Below are 22,372 nucleotides of genomic sequence, written 5' to 3'. Positions count from 1 at the left end.
TTATTAACTTTTAAAAGTAATTATTTTACACTAATTAAAAAAACCGGCTAAACCGGTAAATATTTTCGTCTTCTGGTAACAAATAAATTCAAATTTCAAATTATCACGACCAACACTGTAGCCTAAGGCTTGTGCTGACACACTAACGCTTAATGGAACAGGACACATTCTAGAACTTTTGGCTTAAGGCTTAGTCCAAAATCGTTAAGGCTTAGTGCAAAAGCACTAAAGCTTAGTGAAAAAGCAGGCTTAGTAAATATTCTAAAACCTTCGGCTTAAGGCTTAGTGCAAAAGCACTAAGGCTTAGTGAAAAAACACTAAGGCTTGTGCCGACACACTAACGCTTAGTGAAAAAGCACTAAGGCTTGGGCCGACACACTAACGCTTAGTGCAAAAGCACTAAGGCTTAGTAAACATTCTAGAACCTTCGGCTTAAGGCTTAGTCCAAAACTCTTATGGCTTAGTGATACAGTTAAGACTTAATGCAATAGTGAATGCTGACGTGGCACGTTCTCAGCCACACAAAATCCGCCATGCGGACCCCGGGATGCCAGTAATATTATAAGAGTGTGGCAGCCCGGAAACACTACCCCTCGTCTATATAAGAGCATCTATATAACCCAATAATAGGATATAAAGATTTTGAGAATTGGGTTCACTCCCAAAATCCTCTCTAGAAGCCGGAGCTTTGCCCGATCTCCGCCATGAGAGCAGCAGAAACAACATGAAAGTTTCTTGTCAATGCCAAGAACTACTTCATCACATACCCAAAATGCTATGTATCCAAAGAATATTATCTTGAACAACTGAAAGTTCTACCAATTCCTTCAGCGATCAAGTATATATATCGCTATCTGCATAGAACTGCACGAAGACGACAAGCCTCATCTTCATGTTTTGATGCAGATGGAAAAGAAATTCAAATGTCAAAATCCAAGATTCTTTGACCTCAATCACCCAAATACGTCTGAAATTTGTCATCCATACATACAGTCTGCTAAATCCAGTTTCTTTGTCAGAAGATACATGCAGAAAGACGGTGATGTAATCGACTGGGGGATGTTTCAGAAACATGGAACATCTACCAGAAATCAGAATTTCGATCCCAACACAACATACGGCAGAGCACTGGTGTGCAACGCTAAAGACGAGGCATTGCAGGTTATTAGAGATGAACAACCCAGAGACTTTCTCTTACAGCATCACAACATCAACTTCAACCTGGATAGAGTCTATGAAATACCTACAGCTCCATGGGTATGTCCATTCCCGTTATCAAGCTTCACTAATGTACTAGAAGACCTGCAAGAATGGGCAGATTCATACTTTGGTATACAAGCCGCTGCACGGCCGGTGAGACCAAAGTCAGTAATCATAGAAGGTAATTCCAGAACAGGCAAAACAATGTGGGCAAGATCCATGGGAAGACATAACTACATATGTGGCAATTGGACCTCAACAAAAAAGTCTTCTCAAACAACGCTGACTACAACATCATCGATGACATACCACCACAATACTTCAAGCACAGTAACTTGTCGGCTCACACACATTCACTAAGGCTTAGTGAAAAAACACTAAGGCCTGTGCCGACACTCTAAGGCTTAATGCCGACACACTAAGGCTTGGGCCGACACACTAAGGCTTAGTGCAAGAGCACTAAAGCTTAATGGAATAATGAACCTTCTAGAAGGTTTTCCTTAAGGCTTAGTCCAAAATTGTTAAGGCTTAGTTAAAAAGTGCTAAGGCTTAGTGTCAGGGACTAAATTGCAATTTCAAAAACTTTAAGGCTTAGTGAAAAAGCACTAACGGCTAGTGGTACAATAAATCCACGCGCCCACGCGCTCATTAAGGCTTAATCCAGAAATAAAGGCTTTGTAGAACAGTAAACGCTGACGTTAAACAATCTCAGTCGTCCGATCGCGTCCTAGCGGACCCACGTGCTGCCAATAATACTATAAGAGTGTGGCAGCGCTTAAGGACTCACCCCTCGTCTCTATAAGAGCATCTATATACCCCATAATAGGATATAAAGATTTTGAGAATTGGGTTCACTCCCAAAATCCTCTCCCGGAGGCGAAGCCATGGCGATTTCAAAACTCCGGTGATAATCTACATCTATCACCGTTCTGAAGACGATGATCGGCAACAACGATGATCGTATACGAAGACGACAACACAGAGACGACGATGCTGACTCGAGAAGAAACCTGCAACTCACCGACGACGAAACTAGGGTTTACTCTACAGAAGAAGAAACCTGCAACTCATTGGAAGAAGAAACTACTTGCAGATGGCGCTAAGGGACTACAACAGACATACGTAAGTTCTGCAGAGCCGAATACAATTCAAAGGGATTACAAGGTTGAATAAGAATCTTCGAAAGCTTTGTCGGAATCTTCGACGGAAGATACACAGATCATCGGAGAAGACAAAGCTTCGCCGGAGGTTTAGGTACATGTCAACCTGAAAAGAAAGACCATCATCGAAGAAGACGATGATCTACGGCTAAGAGAAGAAGAACAAGAAGACGATGAACAAATTAGCAGGAAAAAGATGTCGAAATTAGTTTAGGAAACTCATTGTAGTTAGATTCAGATCGGCTTTGCCGGAATACATTTATAATTAGATTCAGACTGGCTATGTCGGAATAGTTAGAACATGATGATCGGAAACAGCATACTGTAAAATGCATTTTGAATTCAAAAAATCTACTGTTAATTGCATTGTGATTACATGTCTGTACAAATTTCCTAGTAACTGAAGAACACATTGAAGATGAAACCACGGAATTAATTAATTAAAAAAAGATAATTAAGTGCTTGATCACAAAATCAACATCATCATCTGCAAAATGCAGGTTTACAGATAGACCAAAACTGCAAGTCATTAGACTTGCAGAAGGACCAAAAAGGCTTAAATTACAGTTAATTGTGGCTAACGATCCGCTGCACGGACGATTAAGGTAAAGGTATCAAGTGAACGTGATTAACGAGCTTAGTCTCAGCGTCATTAAGGGTAATCCTAAACCACAAATAAGTAAAACATGACATTAAGGACACTTACAGACAGACAAAACATTGTTTTGACCCACTTGCAGACAGATCAAACTATCTGCAGGCAAAACTTGCAAACAAGCCAAACACTATTTTGACTCACTTCAACAGTGTACAAGTCCAGGACTACAAACACACTAAACTATAATATTCAAAGTAAAACACGACGTTAATCACAGATTAACTTAATAACTAATAATATTATATTATTAATTACACAACTAGAACACAACCAGCCTACAGGATTAGTGAGGACATGAACAAAGAACGGACACGACACGATCTTCCTTTTCATCTTCTTCAGTTACAAGCATCCTGAAAATGAGAAGAAATAAACTAAGTATCAGAACATAATTAGACTAATCAACTACACCAAAACAAAGCCACTGTACGTTAATCATGATTAACTTCATACATGGTAGATAGCACTACAAAACATTCAGCACAGTTTCAATCAGTAAAAATAAAATAAATTTATTGATTAAGTATGGACAGCAGGATATATTAACATAATTTAATTAAAAAACAATTCAGAATTTAGCGACGAAAAGAATTCAAATTTAGCGACGAAAACCGTTAAGTATTAACTCAGTTATTTTCACTAAGCCTTAGCTCAGTACTTAAAGCCTTACACAGAATTCAAATTTTCGTAGTGAACGGCTGAGTTATTTGTGATTAGTACTTAAAGCCTTACACAGAATTCAAATTTTCGTAGTGAACGGCTGAGTTATTTGTGATTAGTACTTAAAGCCTTACACAGAATACTATCGCTTAGTGCAAAAGCGATAGTACTTCTGTGTAAATTAATTAATTAGTAAATTAATTAAGCGATATATTTTGTTAATTAATTAGTAAATTAATTAATTAGTACTTTGTGGAATAGTTAACTAGTTATCAAAAATTTGATATCGCTTCTGCAGGCAAATAACTCAAATCACGCGCTTACTCAAATTTAAATTTGATCACGCGCTTTCACTAAGCCTTACTCAGTTGCCTGTAGACACTAATGACACAGTTAATCGAAGAGAACAGTGTTGGTGTTTACCTATAAGTATAATTACTTAACAACAACCACTTTGCAAACAGCAACAACTTCAACAGATTAAACCCAGAAATTAATGTTAAATTACATAAGTAATTATTCATTGTTAAACACTTAGCTTCATCAACAACAACTACAACAACTGAGGCTAATAACATATATTAATTAACATGTTAAACATGATTAATGAGCCTATTAAACACTCGTCATTAATAAACTAATTACTTAATTAAAGTAACTCTGCAGATATAATTAAAAAAAACAATTCAAAATTTAGCGACGAAAACCGCCACAAAAATCTGACCGGAAAGCAACCGGAAAATTCAAATTTCTGACCGGAAAAGTACAGGGACTAAAAATGACAATTCTTCAAACTTGAAGGACAAACAGTGCAATTAAAAATACTTAACCATGGTTAAACACTGTCGCTTAAGGCTTGGAGGAGCGTAAATTCACTGGCGCATAAGGCTTAGAGAAAAAGCACTATCGCTTAGTGAAAAATCCCTATTGCTTAGTGAAAAAGCACTATCGCTTAGTGTAATAGTGGTCCAGCATGTAGAACACGCCAAAGTATTGTCGCTAAAGGCCTCTGCCGACACACTTACTAGAAGAAACGATTAAACTTAATTTATGATATGTATATGTACTTATATTCGTATTAGCTAGAACTCGGATTATAATGATAAGTTATGGTGGGTATAATAAGCGGGTATATTCGAAACTGCCTATGACAGTTTTCCCGCCTCAATTAACCGCCAAATTTGTCAAGTATATAAATGTAAGGACCGGCAACATTAACCGGTACCAAGACATTCAATCCTCTTCGATAATTGTCTGTCCATTCATTCGTTATTGTTTGTTCAAGTATGTCAAGTATGTCCGCTGCCAACAGACGTTTACATCATCAGAATGATGATGATGATGATGATCTGAATAAACAAAGTTCAACCCCAACATGTGGTATCAGAGCCACGGTGACAACCCTTCCATGCCAACACTGCCAAGATGAAGAAACCAGACTGCAAAAGAAAGTTCATCGGACAAAATTGTGTTATTACTGTCATCGCCCAGGCCACTTCATATACGACTGCAAATCAAAGGAGAATGATGAAAACACACAACTTGTCTCTCAAGCGGTAAATGCAGGGATACGAAAACAAAGGGAATCTGTAGAAGAAAGGAACGAGATGATTGTGACTGGATCAGAGGGTGGTACGTGGGGAGACATATGGTATGTTAGTCTTTCATTTACACAACACTATGCCGGTAATCTAAATGTTTTCAAGCGTATCAAACATTTAGTGGGGGTTGAAACCAACTCGGGGGAAAACGATTTCTTGTTTATGCGGGGCATAGGGGTTGTAGAAGTCAAGTCCAATAATGAAAGGTCGTTGATTCAGGGTGTCTTATACACACCGGAATTAGATAGAAATGTACTCAGTCTAAATCAGTTAACAATGCAAGGCTTTACGGTTAAAAAGGATGGAGATACTTGCAAAATATTTCCTATGTTCTCATCTCCTATCAATAACACTGTCAATGAAATAACGGGGCTGTCAAAGGAAGATGAATTAGGCCTAAAAGAAAAACAAAAGGTGATAAGGTTGAATGATGTAAATGAAAAATATAAAGAGGAATACCTTAATTCCTATTTTGAAGATTTACACGTTTCCTCCGATGAAACGGATTGGAGTGTGATGATTATAAGGGCTTTGGAATTCAATGATTTCAAAGATTGTGTAAATCTGTTAAATATGTTAGAGGATGGCAAGTTTGTGTTCCATTACAAGTACGAACTAGAAAAGAAATTCGACGAAATGGTGTCTTGGTTTGTTATAACTTTCCTGGGCATAACCACAAGGCCAATGCCTCCGGTGATGACCGAGAACAGAAAAGTTGATTTGCTGAGTCTGTACATGATTGTGGAACGGGATGGTGGTTACAACAGTGTAACCGAAGATAATCTCTGGCCGATTATCACTAAAGACATGGGCTTTGAATACAAGGATGGTGAATACATGCGGACCGTTTATGCCATGTATTTAGATATCCTAGTGTATTATTACAAGTTTAAAGACGTGCAGACAAGAGCCAACAAATCAGAAAGAATGAAGGAAAGGGAAGATGTACCTGAATGCAGTCTCGGAAGGAGCACAAGTGCTGAAGAAATCAAGGAGGCAACTGGAATGGAATCGTATGCGCTGTATGCTGAAAACAGTTGGGAAGGAGCATGGAATGCACACAAGAAAAGAAGAAAATTCAACTTTGATCATGCAAGAAAAGCTGTTGAAGAAGCAAATGCAAGTGTTCTTAAGGGTGTTACTAAACGTAATTAAGTTTAGGGGGAAGTATTAGAAGAAACGATTAAACTTAATTTATGATATGTATATGTACTTATATTCGTATTAGCTAGAACTCGGATTATAATGATAAGTTATGGTGGGTATAATAAGCGGGTATATTCGAAACTGCCTATGACAGTTTTCCCGCCTCAATTAACCGCCAAATTTGTCAAGTATATAAATGTAAGGACCGGCAACATTAACCGGTACCAAGACATTCAATCCTCTTCGATAATTGTCTGTCCATTCATTCGTTATTGTTTGTTCAAGTATGTCAAGTATGTCCGCTGCCAACAGACGTTTACATCATCAGAATGATGATGATGATCTGAATAAACAAAGTTCAACCCCAACAACACTAAGGCTTAGTGAAATTGTCTTATGGCTTACTGCCAACACTCAAAGGCTTAGTGCAAAGGCACTAAGGCTTAGTGAAAAGCACTAACGGCTAGTGGCACAGAAACCAAGAATTCAAATTTCAAATTATCCCGCCCATCACTGTCGCTTAAGGCTTAGGGAAAATGCACTAAGGCTTAGGCCGACACACTAAGGCTTAGTGCAAGAGCACTAAGGCTTAATGAGAATCCACTAAGGCTTACACTGTTACTTTGGAGCCATTGACCAGTCAACGCAATCGTTAAGACCTATCGTAACAGTAAAATGGACATGTAGTACAATCTCAGCCACACAAAAGTCGCCCTGCGGGCCCCGGGCTGCCGGTAATTTTAAAAGAGTGTGGCAGCCCGAAATTAGGAGCAACCTCTTTTTAAGAGGTACTAAATACCCCAATACTAAGGATAAGTTATTGAGGCCTCATTTGGGTTTATTTCTCGGAATCACTTTCTCTCTCTACTTTCTCTCTCTAGAAATTCTCTCTCAACCTCAGCCATGGCGATTTCAAATCTCCGGCGATAGTCTTCATCGGAATGCCTTCAGAAGATCAAAACCTGTACGTAATCGTCCATATTCTTGATCTATCGATGCTCGATCACTCATCGATCACTAATTCTGATGTTTTCTGTCTGCAGAAACCTAGCTCCCTAGCTCCATCGAATCGCCGTCGCTGCTCCGCCGTAGATCATCGGAACACCTTCAGAACTTTGATTACCGGCAAGTAATCTTCAATACTGTCGATTAATCGACGATTCTTCACAAATCTATTACAAATTTGTACTGTGTTCTGTATCTGCAGAAAACCTAGCTCCGTCGTATCGCCGTCGCTGCTCCGCCGTAGATCATCGGAATAACATCAGAACTTCAATTACCGGTAAGTAATCATCATACAAAGTTGATTAATCGACGATTAATCAATAATACATTACTAATTTACGATATTTTCTGTATCTGCAGAAAACAGAGCTCTGTCGTTGCTTCGCCGTAGAAGAAGATCAAGCTATGCTGGACTTCTATAGATTCATCAGGAACACGATCAAGCCAAGAAGTTTGGTAATTATCATGTTTAAATTAATAAAAAAACAAATTCAAAATTTAGCGACGAAAAACCATCACTAAAAGTCTCGCCGGAATACACGCCGGAAAATTCAAATCTGGCCGGAATCCTCACCGGAAAACACTGTCGCTTAAGACTTGGGGGAGCGTATATTCACTGTCGCATAAGGCTTAGTCCATAATCGCTAAGGCTTAGTGAAAAAGCACTAAGCTTAGTGCACACTAATCGAGAATTCAAATTTCAAAATATCCCGCCCATCACTGTCACTTAAAGCTTAGTGCAAAATCGTTAAGGCTTAGTGGTACTATCGCCTAAGGCCTGTGCCGACACACTAACGCTTAGTGAAAAAGCACTAAGGCTTGTGCCGACACACTAACGCTTAGTGAAAAAGTCTTAAGGCTTAGTGCAAAATCACTAAGGCTTACTGGAACATTAAGGCTTAATTGAACAATGAATGATGACGTGGCACAATCTCAGCCACACATTTTCTGACAACATATTGTAGTATGAGGCTTAGTGAAAAAGCACTAAGGCTTAGTGCAAATGCCTTAAGGTTTAATGGAACAGTGATGTGACAACTGGTGACAACTGGCAAAGGCTTAGTGAAAAAGCACTAAGGCTTGTGCCGACACGCTAAGGCTTAGTCAAACAGCCTTAAGGCTTAGTCCAGAAGCACTAAAGCTTAGTGAAAAAGTAATAAGGCTTAGTGCAAAATCTTTAAGGCTTTGGGCAGCATAATTAAGGCTTAACGCTGCCCGGAACAGTAAAATGCTGACGTGGCACAATCTCAGCCACACGTTTGCTGCCTTGCGGGCCCCGGGCTGCCAGTAATATTATAAGAGTGAGCAGCCCAGAAAGACACACCCCTCGTCTATATAAGAGCATCTATATACCCCAATAATAGGATATAAAGTTTTTGAGAATTGGGTTCACTCCCAAAATCCTCTCTAGATGGCGGAGCTCTGCCCGATCTCCGCCGTGGCTCTGTCGTTGCTCCGCCATAGATCATCTTCAGAATGCCTTCGGAAGATCAATACTTGTAAGTAATCATCATTCCATTGGATTAATCAATGACTAATCACTCATCGATCACTAATTTCTACTGTTTTCTGTCTGCAGAAACCTAGCTCCGTCGAATCACCGTCGCTGCTCCACCGTAGATCATCGGAATACCTTCAGACATCGATTACCGGTAAGTAATCTTCAATACCTTCGATTAATCGACGACTCTTCACAAATCTATTACTAGTTTCTACTGTTTTCTCTCTCTAAAGAAAACAGAGCTCCGTCGTATCGCCGTCGTAGCTCCGCCGTAGAAGAAGACCAATATTGAAATCGAAGATCAAGCTATGATCGATTTCTGCAGATTCATCTGCAACAACCACAAAGCAAGAAGAAAACAGCTACTGCTAATCGTATTGTAGATCAGGAAGATCTGCACGGCTTCGCCGGAAAGTCAATAGCAGCAAGAACTGTTTGAAATTGAAGCAAAGTGTACAGAACCACCTGCAACTGCAGGAAATTGAGAACACGATGAAGATCAAGCCTAGAAATCTGTCATCAATATCCTATGCTAAGGAAATGGATGAAATCTGGACAAATAAAAACATGTTTTTGTTATAATTTTGATTGTAAAATGGATCAAAATGTCTACGGCACTCAAGAACAGCTTGAAGATCAAACCCAGAAATTAAAATTTTATTATTTTAATTTAAAATTATTATAATTATTGATCCATAAATGCAATAATGCGGAATTAAGGACAAAATGACTGATTACGGACTAAGGACAAGGTTAATTTTAATTGTATTTTATTTAAATTATTATTGCATCAATGGGATTATGATTAATTAATAACTCATTAATTAATGAATGATTGATTAATTAATGAATGATTGATTGATTAAAAATACTAATTACCCTTAATGACACTTGCAAACAGACCAAACTGTCTGCAGAAAACACTTGCAGATACTAATGACGCAGTTAATTACCATTAACTTGACTAATTACAGACTAAGGGCAAAAGCCCCTTGCGGGGCCATCATTAAGAATGGTAGTATATGTTAGATAATTACACTTAACTGTGTTAAGTTAACACTAATGACGGCAATACTTGAAAATGGCACTTGCAGACAGACCAAACTGTCTGCAGGCAACACTTGAAGACACTAATGACACAATTAATCGAAGAGAACAGTGTTGATGATTACCCTTAAGGATAATTACCTAACAATAACCACTTTGCAAACTGCAAACACTTCAACAGATTAAACCCAGAAACTAATGTTAAATTACTTAAGTAATTATTCATTGTTAAACACCTAGCTTTATCAACAACAACTGAGGCCGATAACATATATTAATTAACATGTTAAACATGATTAATGATCCTAGTAAACACTCATAATTAATAAATTAATTACTTAATTAAAGTATCTCTGAAGATATAATTAAAAAAAACAATTCAAAATTTAGCGACGAAAACAATTCAAAATTTAGCGATGAAAACCGCCACAAAAAATCTGATTGGAAAGCAACCGGAAAATTCAAATTTCTGACCGGAAAAGTACAGTGACTAAAAATGACAATTCTTCAAACTTGAAGGACAAACAGTGTAATTAAAAATACTTAACCATGGTTAAACACTGTCGCTTAAGGCTTGGAGGAGCGTATATGCATTGTCGCATAAGGCTTAGAGAAAAAGCACTATCGCTTAGTGAAAAATCGCTATCGTTTAGTGTAATAGTGGTCCAGCGTGGAGAACATGCTAAAGTAATGTCGCTTAAGGCCTGTGCCGACACACTAAGGCTTAGTGAAAATGTCTTAAGGCTTAGTGCAAAAGCACTAAGGCTAAGTGAATAGCACCAACGGCTAGTGGCACAGAAACCAAGAATTCAAATTTCAAATTATCCCGCCCATCACTGTCGCTTAAGGCTTAGGGAAAAAGCACTAAGGCTTAGGCCGACACATTAAGGCTTGATGAAAAAGCCTTAAGGCTTAGTGCAAAAGCACTAAGGCTTAGTGTAAAAGCACTAAGGCTTAATGAGAATCCACTAAGGCTTACACTGTTACCTTTGAGCCGTTGACCAGTCAACGCAATCGTTAAGGCCTATCGTAACAGTAAAATGGACACGTGGCACAATCTCAGCGACACAAAAGCTGCCCTGCGGGCCCCGGGCTGCCAGTAATATTATAAGAGTGTGGCAGCCCGAAAATTAGGAGCAACCTCTTTATAAGAGTTACTAAATACCCCAATACTAAGGATAAGTTATTGAGGCCTCATTTGGGTTCATTTCTCAGAATCACTTTCTCTCTCTACTTTATCTCTCTAGAAATTCTCTCTCAACTCATCCATGGCGATTTCAAATCTCTGGCGATAATCTTCATCGGAATGCCTTCAAAAGATCAAAACCTGTAAGTAATCATGCATATTCTTGATCTACCGATGCTCGATCACTCATCGATCACTAATTTCTGATGATTTCTGTCTGTAGAAACCTAGCTCAGTCGAATTGTCGTCGCTGCTCCGCCGTAGATCATCGGAATACCTTCAGAACTTCGATTACCGGTAAGTAATCTTCAATACCGTCGATTAATCAACGATTCTTCACAAATCTTTTACTAATTTGTACAGTTTTCTGTATCTGCAGAAAACCTAGCTCCGTCGTATCGCCGTCGCTGCTCCGCCATAGATCATCGGAATAGCATATGAACTTCGATTACAGGTAAGTAATCATCATACAAAGTCGACGAATTGAAGATTAATCACATTACTAATTTGTGATATTTTCTTTATCTGCAGAAAACAGAGCTCCGTCATTCCTCCGCCGTAGAAGAAGATCAATGTAACACCCCCAAAATACCACCTGCGGAAACCCCGCGAGGCGTGGTACACATCAAAGTCTGAGCCACCAATCACATTGAACCAATAGTAAATACTTAAATAAACATGTCATTAATGGCCAAGATTAAATGTCAAACACAATATTAATTCATAAAAGTCGTGTAGCGGAAGCATATGATAAGTCGTTTAGCAATCGTTTCAAAATAAACTTAAAACCAATGTATCAATGTAAGTAAACCAATAGCTTCGATCCATGACCACTCCAGCACTCCCAGATAGCAAGTCCATGTTCCAAGGTTAACGACCTACAAGCATGCAAACAAGTGTGTCAGACTACGCTGGTGAGTTCAAGGTTTTGTTAACGTGTTGAGTTACCAGATGTATGTTAATGCGATTCAATGTTGCGTTACGATGTTGCTCATGTTAGATACCCTAGGGAGTGTGCCCAAGTGTATCCGGGGAGTGGGTACCCCTTAACGACTGATTGCTATGTTGCCATCGTTAGATACCCTAGGGAGTGTGCCCATATGTATCCGAGGAGTGTGCCTCTAACAACCATAGCCCTACTCAGATAATTAGTTCACGCCCGTCCTTACGGCCCGGTGTGAGGTTTCCCACCTAATAGCGCTATCAACTAATTACCCCCATTGCCCTCCAGGCAATAACCAAAACCGATTAAGTTGTTTACCCAATGTTTCCCTTCCAAATGTTTACCAGTTGTCCCAAACCACCGGGACGCATGCTTGAGAAAATGCAATGAACTCACCTTGGTTTGCTCGGCAGATTATACCAAAGTTACTTGAATTAAAAGTGATCAAACACGTCCTAACAGGATTACCATACAAGTCAGGTTTGGTTCAAGTAATGCACGTATGTTTCACATAAGTTACACGTTTTCAAACACGTATAGATCATAGCAACAGTTTCCAGTTAATCAGGTGTTTAACATATTCAAACATGTGCGACTAAACAATTGGGCTCATTAACAATCGGCCCAACCCCTTGTGCGATCCGCAAGGCTTGTGCGATCCACAATGGGTTGTGCGATTGGTCACTAACCCGGCCCAAATAACATCAGTAATCAAATAGCCTGTTCGGCCCCATAAGTATACCCGGCCCAACATAAGAAGCCCAAAACATATTGGCCCAAGGATAAACATAACGTAGAAGCGACTTGTGCGGTCCGGCCGAGTTGTGCGATCGCAATTGGGTTGTGCGATCGAGCTAATCCAGCCCAAACTGTTCATCCGGCCCAACGTTACACTTGTGCGATCCTAGTGGTCTTGTGCGACTGACTTTGTGTGACCGGCTTGTGCGATCAGATCAGGTCTTGCATGACCTGATCTTGTGCGACTGAGTTGCCTTGTGCGTTCGGCCTCTTGTGCGCTCGGGATCGGATTTGTGGGATTGTTTAACTAATATCCCATAATTCAAGCAATTGGTTACAATTATTCTTAAAGTTTCCAAGTTTACAATCAATTAACAAAATCAAAGATTTTATTCCAACCCTTAATCGATCAAGCTAACCAAATTATCATTCCATCCAACAGAACCCTAGTATGATCATATGAACAATATCTATCAATATGCAATCGAATCAAACCTTAAAACATAACCACATACCGGCCGATTACATGCATAACCCGATCCACTAGCACAACAACAAGTTATCAATCCGGAACGCATATCATAACAACAATTTAATCAAGCATCATTGAATCGGTTTGAAGTTATTCTCATGCAATTCGATCCACAAGAACATCTATACACGGTTCATATTGTTTATCATAACAATCAATCCTAATGGTTTTAATACAATCATGTAATCACAACATCATTTAACAACATATCAATATCAACCACTAACCGATTGAAATCAAACAAGGGGAGGTGAGCCGAGTGAAAGACAAGATCTTCGATCCCAAAGGTTGTTCGCCGTCGAGTTTGAGAGGAGGGGAGAGAGCACTAGGGTTTTGTAACTTGTGTTTTTGTGTAACCAAATGAGAACAACCTCCTAAAGTTGTGTGTATGTACGTATAAGAGAAGTGGGCCGAAACCCCTAATGGGCTGCCCATTGGTTCCGGTTACGAGGAATACGGCCCAAGGCCTTGTGCGTTCAAGTAGGTGTTGTGCGTTCGAGAGTCTCGTGCGGTCGGGTCACTTGTATAAATATACATTCACATAAAATAAACATAACATTCAACCAACATAGTTCACGTGAGCACGTAACGTTACACAAAGTGGGTTTAAATTACGAGTTGTCACAGTATCCCCAACTAAAAAGAAATTTCGTCCCGAAATTTGGTACGCACTCACTGAGAAAGCTAAATAAGTTAAAGCAGCTAGATAAGTTAAAACTAGGTAAGTTATATCGTTTGCTTGTTTTCCTGGGGTGTCACATCATCCCCCACTTGAATGGGAATTTCGTCCCAAAATTCACTAGTTGCATCAACATTAGATTTGCTAGGTTTCGCCTGGTCGTTGGGGAACAGATGTGGATACTTCTGTTTCATCTGGTCCTCGCGTTCCCACGTGAACTCTGGACCACGTTTTGAGTTCCAACGAACTCTCACAATTGGTATACGGCTGTGTTTACCAACTTTAACCTCCCGATCCATAATCTCAATTGGTTCTTCGACAAACTGCAATTTGTCGTCTATCTTCAGCTCTTGAAATGGTACTACTAGTGTTTCATCAACCAAACACTTCTTTAGCTGCGATACGTGAAATACATCATGGACATTACCCAACTCAGCAGGTAATTCCAATCTGTAGGCCACCTTTCCAATTCGTTCCAAAATTTTGAACGGTCCCACATAACGAGGGTTTAGTTTTCCGCGTTTCCCAAAACGCACCACACCCTTCCAGGGTGAAACCTTTAACATAACGCGATCATTAACTTCAAATTCCAGCGGTTTACTACGCTTGTCAGCGTAGCTTTTCTGACGGTCGCGAGCTGCGGCCATACGGTTTCGGATCTGCACAATGCTTTCTGATGCCTCAAGAACAAACTCAGGGCCTGTGATCTGACTATCACCCACCTCATGCCAACAGAGAGGTGAACGGCATTTCCGTCCGTACAGTGCTTCGAACGGAGCTGCCTTAATACTTGAATGGTAGCTGTTGTTGTAGGAGAATTCTATCAACGGTAGGTGCTTCTCCCATCCTTTTCCAAAGTCGAGTACGCATGCCCGAAGCATATCTTCAAGTGTTTGGATGGTGCGTTCGCTTTGACCATCCGTCTACGGGTGATAAGCGGTACTCATGTCGAGTTGGGAACCAAACGATTTATGCATAGACTGCCATAACTCTGAAGTGAAACGCGGATCACGCTCTGAAATGATAGAAGTTGGCACTCCATGCCTAGAAACCACTTCCTTAAGATACACTGCTGCCAGCTGAGAAAACTTGTCTGTTTCCTTGATTGCTAGGAAGTGTGCTGATTTCGTGAGGCGATCAACAATCACCCAAATAGTGTCATTCCCAGCCTGAGTTCTTGGTAGTCCTGTCACGAAATCCATAGCGATCTGTTCCCACTTCCATGTGGGTATCTCTGGTTGCTGCAGTAGACCCGAGGGCTTTTGATGTTCTGCTTTGACTTTAGCACAAGTCAAACATTTGCTGACGTAGGTTGCTATATGAGCCTTCATGCTGGGCCACCAGTAGGTAGTTTTCAGGTCGTGGTACATCTTATCTGATCCCGGATGTACAGAGTAGCGTGACTTATGTGCCTCTTCCATTACAAGTTCTCGTAAGTTGCCAAAGAATGGGACCCAAATGCGTCCGGTTACGTAGTAAGCACCGTCTCCCTTTCGTTCTAGTCGTTGTCTCGAGCCACGCAAAGCTTCAGCTCGAACGTTCTCTGGTTTCAACGCTTCTAACTGAGCGTCGCGTATCCGGGAAGGAAGGTTGGACTGGATCGTGAGTTGCAATGCTCGTACACGCCTAGGTGCATTATCCTTTCTGCTGAGGGCGTCAGCTACAACGTTCGCCTTGCCCGGATGATACTTGATGGCACATTCATAATCGTTCAATAATTCCACCCATCGTCGCTGTCGCATATTCAATTCTTTCTGGTCGAAGATGTGCTGGAGACTCCTATGGTCGGTGTAGATGGTGCATTTGGTACCGTACAGATAGTGCCTCCAAATCTTCAACGCAAATACCACCGCTCCTAACTCCAAGTCGTGTGTCGTGTAGTTCTTCTCGTGCACCTTCAGCTGACGAGAAGCATAAGCTATTACCTTCTCGCGTTGCATCAACACGCAACCGAGACCCTGAATTGACGCGTCACAATATACCACAAAATCTTCGGTGCCCTCTGGTAAAGACAAGATCGGTGCACTGCAAAGCTTCTGCTTTAACAACTGGAAGGCCTCTTCCTGGCTTCGTCCCCCAAGAATATGTTGTGTTCTTCTGTGTCAGCGAGGTGAGAGGTTGCGCGATTTTCGAGAAATCTTTAATGAACCTACGATAATACCCTGCGAGACCAAGAAATTGTCGCACCTCAGACGGAGTCTTTGGTGCCGCCCAATTCTTAACTGCATCCACCTTCGCAGGATCCACATGTATCCCTTTCTCGTTAACAACGTGCCCAAGGAAGTGCACTTCTCGAATCCAAAAGTCGCACTTTGAAAATTTCGCATACAACTGTTCTCTTCTCAAAAGTTCCAAGATGAGACGTAGGTGGCGCTCGTGATCTTCCTTGTTCTTCGAATAGACTAAGATGTCGTCAATAAATACTATAACAAACTCGTCGAGATACGGCTTGCATACACGGTTCATGAGATCCATGAAAACCGCTGGTGCATTGGTCAATCCAAACGGCATGACCAAAAACTCATAGTGTCCGTAGCGCGTTCGAAAGGCTGTCTTGGGAACATCCTCTTCCCTAACCCTTACCTGGTGATAACCCGACCTTAAGTCGATCTTTGAATAGAAGCTTGACCCTTGCAACTGGTCAAACAAGTCGTCGATGCGTGGTAACGGATAGCGGTTCTTAATGGTCACCTTGTTGAGCTCTCGATAGTCGATACACATACGGAATGACCCGTCTTTCTTCTTTACGAACAAAACTGGGGCTCCCCAAGGCAACGAACTGGGTCGAATGAAACCCCTATCCAACAACTCCTGTAGTTGGTTGGATAACTCCTGTAACTCTCCAGGTGCTAACCGGTAAGGGGCTCGAGCAATCGGAGCCGCTCCTGGCGCAAGATCAATCTGGAATTCTACTTGACGATGAGGAGGTAACCCTGGTAGCTCCTCTGGGAATACATCAACGAATTCTCGCACCACTGGTAGATCCTCGATCTTACTTTCTTCAGACTGAGCGTTGGTAACTAACGCTAACAGTGCAGGATACCCCTTTTGTAGATACTGCTGTGCACGCATGGCCGTGATAATCCCAGCCATCGTCCCACTACGATGCCCTTGAACTAACAGTGACTCCCCATCAGGGAGAGGAATGCGCACGATCTTCTCTTTACACAAAATTTCTGCTTGGTGCTTAGACAACCAATCCATGCCTACCACTAAGTCAAAACTACCGAGCGTAACGGGTAGGAGGTCAATATCAAACACCTGACCCACGAGATCTAGTTTGCACCCGAAAAGGACATTCGAGGCTTCTATCGTCTTACCATCCGCTAGTTCTACTACTTGTTTAACCTCTAAAGGTGTTGGGGTTATCCCTAATCGTTGACTAAACTCTAGGGACACGTAACTCCAATCGGCACCCAAATCAAATAATACAGAAGCAATACGATTGTTAACAGGAAACGTACCAGTTACAACGTTTCCGTCATTCCTGGCATCCCCTGCTCCAAGCTGAAACACTCTGCCCCGAGCACCATTACCCCCGTTGTTGCCGTTGTTGTTGTTGTTGTTTCCAGCATTGTTGTTATTCGGGCGGTTGTTGTCGTTAGCGTTCTGGTTTAACTGAGGACAATCCCGCTTAAAGTGACCCTCATCACCACACTGATAGCACCCCTTCCTGAAACCCTGGTTCTGCTGGGGTGGTTGTCCCTGTTGTCTCTGATTCTGCTGGTTTTGTTGCTGCTGGTGTTTAGGCTGTGGGGCCCTACAATCCCTGGCCTCATGGCCCGCCTTACCACACCTGTCACACTTCCGAGTACACGACCCGAAATGATGATAGCCACACTTGTTACATCGTGGCTTCTTCCCTGCATACGAACCCTGGCTGTGGCCACTTCCCTGGCCTTGATTGACAGAAGACGACTGGCTGATGTTGCGGTTGCTGTTGTCTGGCCTTTTCTGAGTCTGGCCAGCACTGGATGCTTTGTCATAATCACTCCACTTCCGCTTGTTATCATTAGCGGACGCAGTGGCAGTGGGTGTAGCAGTAGTAGTGGCCGAAATACGCGGGGGTAACGAATCGCTTTCCACCTCTTGATCCACAATCTTGTGAGTCAGACGAACGATCTGTGTCAAATCATTGAGATGGGCTGCAGTGACCAAGCTCTTCACACGCGGAGGCAACCCTTTGATGAATAACTCAATCCTCCGAGACATAGGCCGGGACAAGTTTGGGCACATGTCGGCCAGTTCATATGATCGCTTCACATACGCTTCGACTTCAGATCCAACCATCTTCAAGTCGTAGTATTCGTTTTCCAGCTTCTGGACCTCGTCCCGAGGACAGTACTCCTCCCTGATCAGTTCTTTAAACTCTTCCCAAGTTATGGCATTCGCTGCCTCGATGCCCAACAACTGTACTTGGGCGTTCCACCATGTTAGGGCACCATCAGCCAAGGTACCCGCAACATATTTCACCCTGTCCCCAGCGGGACAGTTACAGATAGAAAACACAGACTCTGCTTTCTCGAACCATCTTAGAAGTCCCACATCCCCTTCAGTCCCGGTGAAGGTCTGGGGCTTACAGTCCATAAACATTTTGAACGTACACGCAGGCGGGTTAGGTTGAGGTTGCGCTTGCTGACCTAAATAACGGGAGGAAACACATTATAGGAATGAAAAGACGTGTACGTGGTATAAGAGTAAAGAGTACTTGGTACATTCCGTACCAGCTTGATAGGCTGCTAAGGCCTCAGCCACGCGGGTATTGATTAGGTCAGTCAACTCAGCCTGAGTCATGTTGATGTTGCCACGTCCGTGTCCTCGTCCACTCATGTTTCTATAGTTGGGAATAAACTGATTTAGAAATCGAAATGAGATAGGAGTCAAGGATCATACTGATATTTACGTACTACCAAGTTCACACATAGTAAGGCAGAACCCTTCTCACGCTCGATAAGCCTCACTGGGACTTGCATGCACCCCGCGTTATTATTAAGTGTGCACCCATAATAATAAGGCGATTTGCATGTTCATCTCAGAGCCTCTTAGCTTGCGCTCGAAGTTTCCCCCGTTCAAATAACACAACAGATGGTATTACAGGTCTATGGTTTACATGAGTCGAAGAGTAGTGTCACACTATCAAGTCGCTATGGTGTTAGATGTTTCAGTTGATATACGTTGTGAGTGTGTGACTGCTAAGCAAGTAATGTATAAAGTGAGAGAGACGAACCTTGCAATCTGGAGCTGAGTGTCATGATCGATTTTCGAAGTTGTTCGGTTATAGTCTGGTTTTACAAAACGTTTTAAAACCTAGTTCACTATAACCAGTGGCTCTGATACCAAACTGTAACACCCCCAAAATACCACCTGCGGAAACCCCGCGAGGCGTGGTACACATCAGAGTCTGAGCCACCAATCACATTGAACCAATAGTAAATACTTAAATAAAACATGTCTTTAATGGCCAAGATTAAATGTCAAACACAATATTAATTCATAAAAGTCGTGTAGCGGAAGCATATGATAAGTCGTTTAGCAATCGTTTCAAAATAAACTTAAAACCAATGTATCAATGTAAGTAAACCAATAGCTTCGATCCATGACCACTCCAGCACTCCCAGATAGCAAGTCCATGTTCCAAGGTTAACGACCTACAAGCATGCAAACAAGTGTGTCAGACTACGCTGGTGAGTTCAAGGTTTTGTTAACGTGTTGAGTTACCAGATGTATGTTAATGCGATTCAATGTTGCGTTACGATGTTGCTCATGTTAGATACCCTAGGGAGTGTGCCCAAGTGTATCCGGGGAGTGGGTACCCCTTAACGACTGATTGCTATGTTGCCATCGTTAGATACCCTAGGGAGTGTGCCCATATGTATCTGAGGAGTGTGCCTCTAACAACCATAGCCCTACTCAGATAATTAGTTCACGCCCGTCCTTACGGCCCGGTGTGAGGTTTCCCACCTAATAGCGCTATCAACTAATTACCCCCATTGCCCTCCAGGCAATAACCAAAACCGATTAAGTTGTTTACCCAATGTTTCCCTTCCAAATGTTTACCAGTTGTCCCAAACCACCGGGACGCATGCTTGAGAAAATGCAATGAACTCACCTTGGTTTGCTCGGCAGATTATACCAAAGTTACTTGAATTAAAAGTGATCAAACACGTCCTAACAGGATTACCATACAAGTCAGGTTTGGTTCAAGTAATGCACGTATGTTTCACATAAGTTACACGTTTTCAAACACGTATAGATCATAGCAACAGTTTCCAGTTAATCAGGTGTTTAACATATTCAAACATGTGCGACTAAACAATTGGGCTCATTAACAATCGGCCCAACCCCTTGTGCGATCCGCAAGGCTTGTGCGATCCACAATGGGTTGTGCGATTGGTCACTAACCCGGCCCAAATAACATCAGTAATCAAATAGCCTGTTCGGCCCCATAATTATACCCGGCCCAACATAAGAAGCCCAAAACATATTGGCCCAAGGATAAACATAACGTAGAAGCGACTTGTGCAGTCCGGCCGAGTTGTGCGATCGCAATTGGGTTGTGCGATCGAGCTAATCCAGCCCAAACTGTTCATCCGGCCCAACGTTACACTTGTGCGATCCTAGTGGTCTTGTGCGACTGACTTTGTGTGACCGGCTTGTGCGATCAGATCAGGTCTTGCATGACCTGATCTTGTGCGACTGAGTTGCCTTGTGCGTTCGGCCTCTTGTGCGCTCGGGATCGGATTTGTGGGATTGTTTAACTAATATCCCATAATTCAAGCAATTGGTTACAATTATTCTTAAAGTTTCCAAGTTTACAATCAATTAACAAAATCAAAGATTTTATTCCAACCCTTAATCGATCAAGCTAACCAAATTATCATTCCATCCAACAGAACCCTAGTATGATCATATGAACAATATCTATCAATATGCAATCGAATCAAACCTTAAAACATAACCACATACCGGCCGATTACATGCATAACCCGATCCACTAGCACAACAACAAGTTATCAATCCGGAACGCATATCATAACAACAATTTAATCAAGCATCATTGAATCGGTTTGAAGTTATTCTCATGCAATTCGATCCACAAGAACATCTATACACGGTTCATATTGTTTATCATAACAATCAATCCTAATGGTTTTAATACAATCATGTAATCACAACATCATTTAACAACATATCAATATCAACCACTAACCGATTGAAATCAAACAAGGGGAGGTGAGCCGAGTGAAAGACAAGATCTTCGATCCCAAAGGTTGTTCGCCGTCGAGTTTGAGAGGAGGGGAGAGAGCACTAGGGTTTTGTAACTTGTGTTTTTGTGTAACCAAATGAGAACAACCTCCTAAAGTTGTGTGTATGTACGTATAAGAGAAGTGGGCCGAAACCCCTAATGGGCTGCCCATTGGTTCCGGTTACGAGGAATACGGCCCAAGGCCTTGTGCGTTCAAGTAGGTGTTGTGCGTTCGAGAGTCTCGTGCGGTCGGTCACTTGTATAAATATACATTCACATAAAATAAACATAACATTCAACCAACATAGTTCACGTGAGCACGTAACGTTACACAAAGTGGGTTTACATTACGAGTTGTCACAATCAAGCTATGTTGGACTTCTGTAGATTCATCTGGGACAAGATCAAGCCAAGAAGAAAACAGCTACTCGTGATGGTATTGAAGATCACAATCAATACGGCTTCGCCGGAAGCTCAAGAACACCAAGAACAGTTTGAAGATGAAGCCCAGAAATCTGTAGAGAAGAACCTGCAACTGCAGCAAACCAAGAACACGATGAAGATCGAACAGAGATACCTGTTATTCTTAGAATATGATAGGAAAATGGATGAATTATCCATCAAAAACATGTTTTTGTTGTAATTTTTATTGTAAAATGGATCAAAATGTTTACGATCTTGTGAAGAATCATCGCTTAATCGACGTTATTGAAGATTACTTACCTTGAATTGAAGTTCTGAGAGTTTTCCGATGATCTACGGTGGAGCAGCGACGGCGATTCGACGGATCTAGGTTTCTGCAGACAGAAAAAATCAGAAATTAGTGATCGATGAGTGATCGAGCATCGATAGATGAAGAATATGGATGACTATTTACAGGTTTTGATCTTCTGAAGGCATTCCGATGAAGATTATCGCCGAAGAATTGAAATCGCCATGGCTAAGCTTGAGAGAGAATTTCTAGAGAGAGAAAGTAAAGAGAGAAAGTGATTCAGAGAAATGAACCCAAATGAGGCCTCAATAACTTATCCTTAGTATTGGGGTATTTAGTACCTCTTATAAAGAGGTTG

The 22,372-nt window shown here is 41.5% G+C and overlaps 1 protein-coding gene and 1 long non-coding RNA gene across 2 annotated transcripts; both read left to right on the top strand.

Annotated features, from left to right (window-relative positions):
- Positions 1-906: 906 nt before the first annotated feature.
- On the top strand, positions 907-2,133 carry LOC110901998. Its single transcript, XM_022148743.1, has 2 exons — positions 907-1,381; positions 2,027-2,133. The coding sequence occupies exons 1-2, from the start codon at positions 907-909 to the stop codon at positions 2,131-2,133; spliced, it is 582 nt and encodes a 193-aa protein (XP_022004435.1).
- Positions 2,134-11,056: 8,923 nt separating this feature from the next.
- LOC110903414 lies at positions 11,057-22,097 on the top strand. The gene is made up of 5 exons (XR_002571915.2): positions 11,057-11,307; positions 11,388-11,461; positions 11,544-11,618; positions 11,696-11,738; positions 21,671-22,097. It is a non-coding gene; the product is annotated as an uncharacterized LOC110903414 (long non-coding RNA).
- The last annotated feature ends 275 nt before the right edge of the window (positions 22,098-22,372 follow it).

Source organism: Helianthus annuus, chromosome 13, assembly GCF_002127325.2.
Source record: "Helianthus annuus cultivar XRQ/B chromosome 13, HanXRQr2.0-SUNRISE, whole genome shotgun sequence".
In the NCBI taxonomy this organism is placed as follows: Eukaryota; Viridiplantae; Streptophyta; class Magnoliopsida; order Asterales; family Asteraceae; genus Helianthus; species Helianthus annuus.
Note: the sequence above shows the minus strand (reverse complement) of the source record. Positions and strands in the feature narration are given on the sequence as shown.

Bases quoted from the DNA above. Each gene is read 5' to 3' on its own strand.
- LOC110901998 (XM_022148743.1), top strand. From the start codon at position 907: ATGGAAAAGAAATTCAAATGTCAAAATCCAAGATTCTTTGACCTCAAT. The intron at 1,382-2,026 runs GTAATTCCAGAA...ACCCCATAATAG, and splicing joins AAAGTCAGTAATCATAGAAG to GATATAAAGATTTTGAGAAT.